Here is a 2962-nt window from a genome sequence, read left to right as displayed (position 1 = left end):
ACACACACACACACACACACACACACACACACACACACACACACACAGACTAAATCTGCTGTTGGCTGTGGGGTGATACCGCCAGGGACCCGTAAAGGGGTAAAGCGTGAAGCACAGAGCCTCGAGGGATCCCATTAAATCAACACACGCGCTGCATTTTTGCCATTTTTTTTTTTCCAACAACGATCAGCAATTTCAGTGTGATCCCTCCAGTCACCGGCAATCTAAAAGTGCTGCCACTCATAAGATCGGAGCGCGAGTGGGGGCTTCCCTCGGGACACCGAGGGTGTGTGTGCGGCTGCCCTCTGCTGCGCCCCAGAGTCCATCCAGAGACTTCAAGGAGGGCTTACAGAGTGCACTGTATCTCCCCAGCTGATTGCTTTAACATGAGGTGTTTACTATCTCCTCCTCCTGAGGGGACAACGCGACATGCTGATGGTCACCAGTTCTCAAGCTGTCTTTTATGGACTCGGGGTCACACTAAACTTTACATTTCTAAACACTACTGATTCTTTCGGAAGGCCTTTATTAAAAAGAACGTTGAACATATGCGGCAAATACAGTAGTTTTGTGTTTCATGCTGCATCACATTAAGATTATAAATTGCTCATAAGAAGGACCTCACCTAGAGCCACCTAACACCTTAACTTAAACTTTTACTTGGGAGTGTGGAAGGCAGCGAGGCGGACGCAGTCACTACTCAACCCACCCACCGCCTACAGACAATGTGTCGGATCAACGAGCAGACATGGTGCTCTCCAAATTCATTATTTAATAGAGGTGTATTGGTCGTGGCTTCAAAGATGCTGTGTATGAGCCGGTAAGAGGCATGGGCGAATGGAGGGGTTCCACTTCAGAAGAGTGGAAAGGTCTCCCAACTCCCGAGGTTGTAATTTAAAAGTCAGCCAGAAATCCGAGCAACGGCATACTGCACTTACCATTGGAGCAGCCTCTGGCTGTAATTATTGAAACCTCTCTCTGAAAAGTGAAACAAAAGAACACATTCAAAATGTTGGTGGTAGAGAAAGCACTACATAGGTGTATATGGTTAAAAAAAAATAATGAAAATTGCACATTAGGTTCTGCAAACACAGTGTTTTAGTGTGGATGAAGAAAAATACACAAAATGTTCATCACAATAAAATTGAGTTTGGAACATTATTGTGAAGGGTTCAATTAGGAAGCCAACAACTGTTCGCACAAAATAAAACTGCTCAGTCCTCGGAAATTATAATGAGAAGCAGAAATGCTGCATTCTGCATGAAAAGGGCATCGCAGCCGAGTCGAATCCATGATGCCGGTGAAAGATAATGCTAAAAGATATATAGCAAAAAACTGACAACAGGCAACGGACAAAGGTTCATTTCAGTCAGGCAGTGCTTCCCTTTATCTTCAGAGTCTTTCGAGAGAACTGATCTTAAAACTCAGTCATCTTCTTGTGCGTGTCGGCCTTCCGGTGCTCTCCCTGGACGGACAGCTCCTGGGTTTTCTGCTGGGCCAGCAGCCGGCGGGCCGCTGACAGCTTCTCCTCCAGCTGCTTCACTCTGGAGCTTTGCACACACAAAATAATGGATTAGGACGTGGGGGAGACAAGCTGCTTTGAGATGCACTTTGCAGAAGTGCATCTTATTTACAGTTTAACTCCCCCAAGCCATCTCAACATAGCAACTCAAGTGCTGTGTACGCATGCGTGTGTATGGGATTGCTAATGTGTACTCTCCATGGAGAAGGTTGCATTGGAATTAAGTGATCATTAATGACATCTTGGTTCAGTTTGCACATATAGAAATGTATAATAAACGAGCAAAACACAGGAGTGAGTACTGACCTGCCCGTCTGTCTGCTGAGTGACTCAGTCAGTTTCTGGATCTCCCTCTCGGTCTGGGACACCCTCTCAGCAGCCTGGAACACTTTCACATTCAGAGTCCTCTTGGTGCTCTTGCCCCCCCTGTAAGCCTCCACCCCTGTCGCCGCTGCGGCCGCCGCCGCCGCAGCAGCAGCAGCAGCGCCCTCCTCGGCGGGACCGGTGCTCTTGCCTTCCAGCTTCTGGTTGAGAAAGTCAAAGACGGTACGGCGCCCTCCGGTGGCGGCCCGGGGCTTCCTGCGTCTCTTTGGGCGGCCCGTCGGCGTGCCGTCTTGGGCGACCTTGCTCTGGGTGCGTCTCTGGGTGAGCTCGGCACACTGGTCCAGAGACCTGCGTTTGGGTAGAACCACGGCCATGACTGGCTCTACTCGACCCTCCTGCATCTTTCCCAAGCCTGAGAAAACAAAAGCGATTGAGTGAGGAAGAGGAACACGTGTACCCAACGGGGCAAAGTGTATGCAAAACAAACACCTGGCAACACAATGCACAATAGATTTAAACATACATTTTAAAAAGGTACAGTTAGGTTATACTTTTATGAACATTTAACATGTTAAATATGCTTTTTAATGACTCTTGTTGGCCTCTAATGTCTTGTCAACTGATGGAACCCAGCTCATTAGATTTAACTGTTCGATATCTGTATTGCATCTTTTGTGACCCATGACTGGAACTTGTATGTCCATCAACATGAGTGTTCTTTTGATCATTTGCCTCGTCATGAAGATGTATGAACGTGATAAGATGATTATAATGTCACTCAACGAAAGGGAGCTGTAATTCCGGTGTGCGGGTACTCATTGTGTTGCAATATTATTGATTTTTTTTTTTCTATTTAGGTGCAGCCGGCAGCCACAGTGCAGAGCCCGGGGACCAACTCAAGTTCTGAGGCGAAATGCTTTGGTCAAGGGCAGAGGCGCAAAGATTTTGTAAATCGAGCATGAATGTGTTTGGGGTAGGAGGAAACCCTGGGGAACCGTGAACACGGGCAGAACATGCAAAACGTGCCCCGGTCAGCCTTGTGGGGGGGGGGGGGGGGGGGGGGGCCCCCTTTTTTGTGGGGGGGGGAAAAAAAAGCCGGCGCACAGGGGGGTTCGA

The 2962-nt window shown here is 48.3% G+C and overlaps 2 protein-coding genes across 3 annotated transcripts in view; one reads left to right on the top strand and one right to left on the bottom strand.

Annotated features, from left to right (window-relative positions):
• Positions 1-2834, top strand: part of chrna4b (cholinergic receptor, nicotinic, alpha 4b) — a 15270-nt gene extending 12436 nt beyond the window's left edge. Inside the window, exon 7 of the mRNA XM_031868774.1 lies at positions 2704-2834. Coding sequence (XP_031724634.1) covers positions 2704-2808 — 105 coding nt within the window. The 3' untranslated portion in view covers positions 2809-2834. The remainder of the gene's footprint in view (positions 1-2703) is intronic.
• zgpat (zinc finger, CCCH-type with G patch domain) overlaps positions 1081-2962 on the bottom strand; it is a 5229-nt gene continuing 3347 nt past the window's right edge. Inside the window, exons 6-7 of one of the 2 annotated variants that reach the window (XM_031868776.1) lie at positions 1829-2258; positions 1081-1550 (exon numbers count right to left, since the gene is read on the bottom strand). In XM_031868776.1, coding sequence (XP_031724636.1) covers positions 1418-1550; positions 1829-2258 — 563 coding nt within the window. In that variant the 3' untranslated portion in view covers positions 1081-1417. Of the gene's footprint in view, positions 2259-2962 lie in introns of both variants that reach the window. The other variant, XM_031868775.1, reaches the window with a different exon arrangement.

The sequence above is a fragment of the Anarrhichthys ocellatus genome, unplaced genomic scaffold (genome assembly GCF_004355925.1).
Source record: "Anarrhichthys ocellatus isolate YVR2014 unplaced genomic scaffold, GSC_Weel_1.0 scaffold44, whole genome shotgun sequence".
Classification (NCBI taxonomy): domain Eukaryota; kingdom Metazoa; phylum Chordata; class Actinopteri; order Perciformes; family Anarhichadidae; genus Anarrhichthys; species Anarrhichthys ocellatus.
Note: the sequence above shows the minus strand (reverse complement) of the source record. Positions and strands in the feature narration are given on the sequence as shown.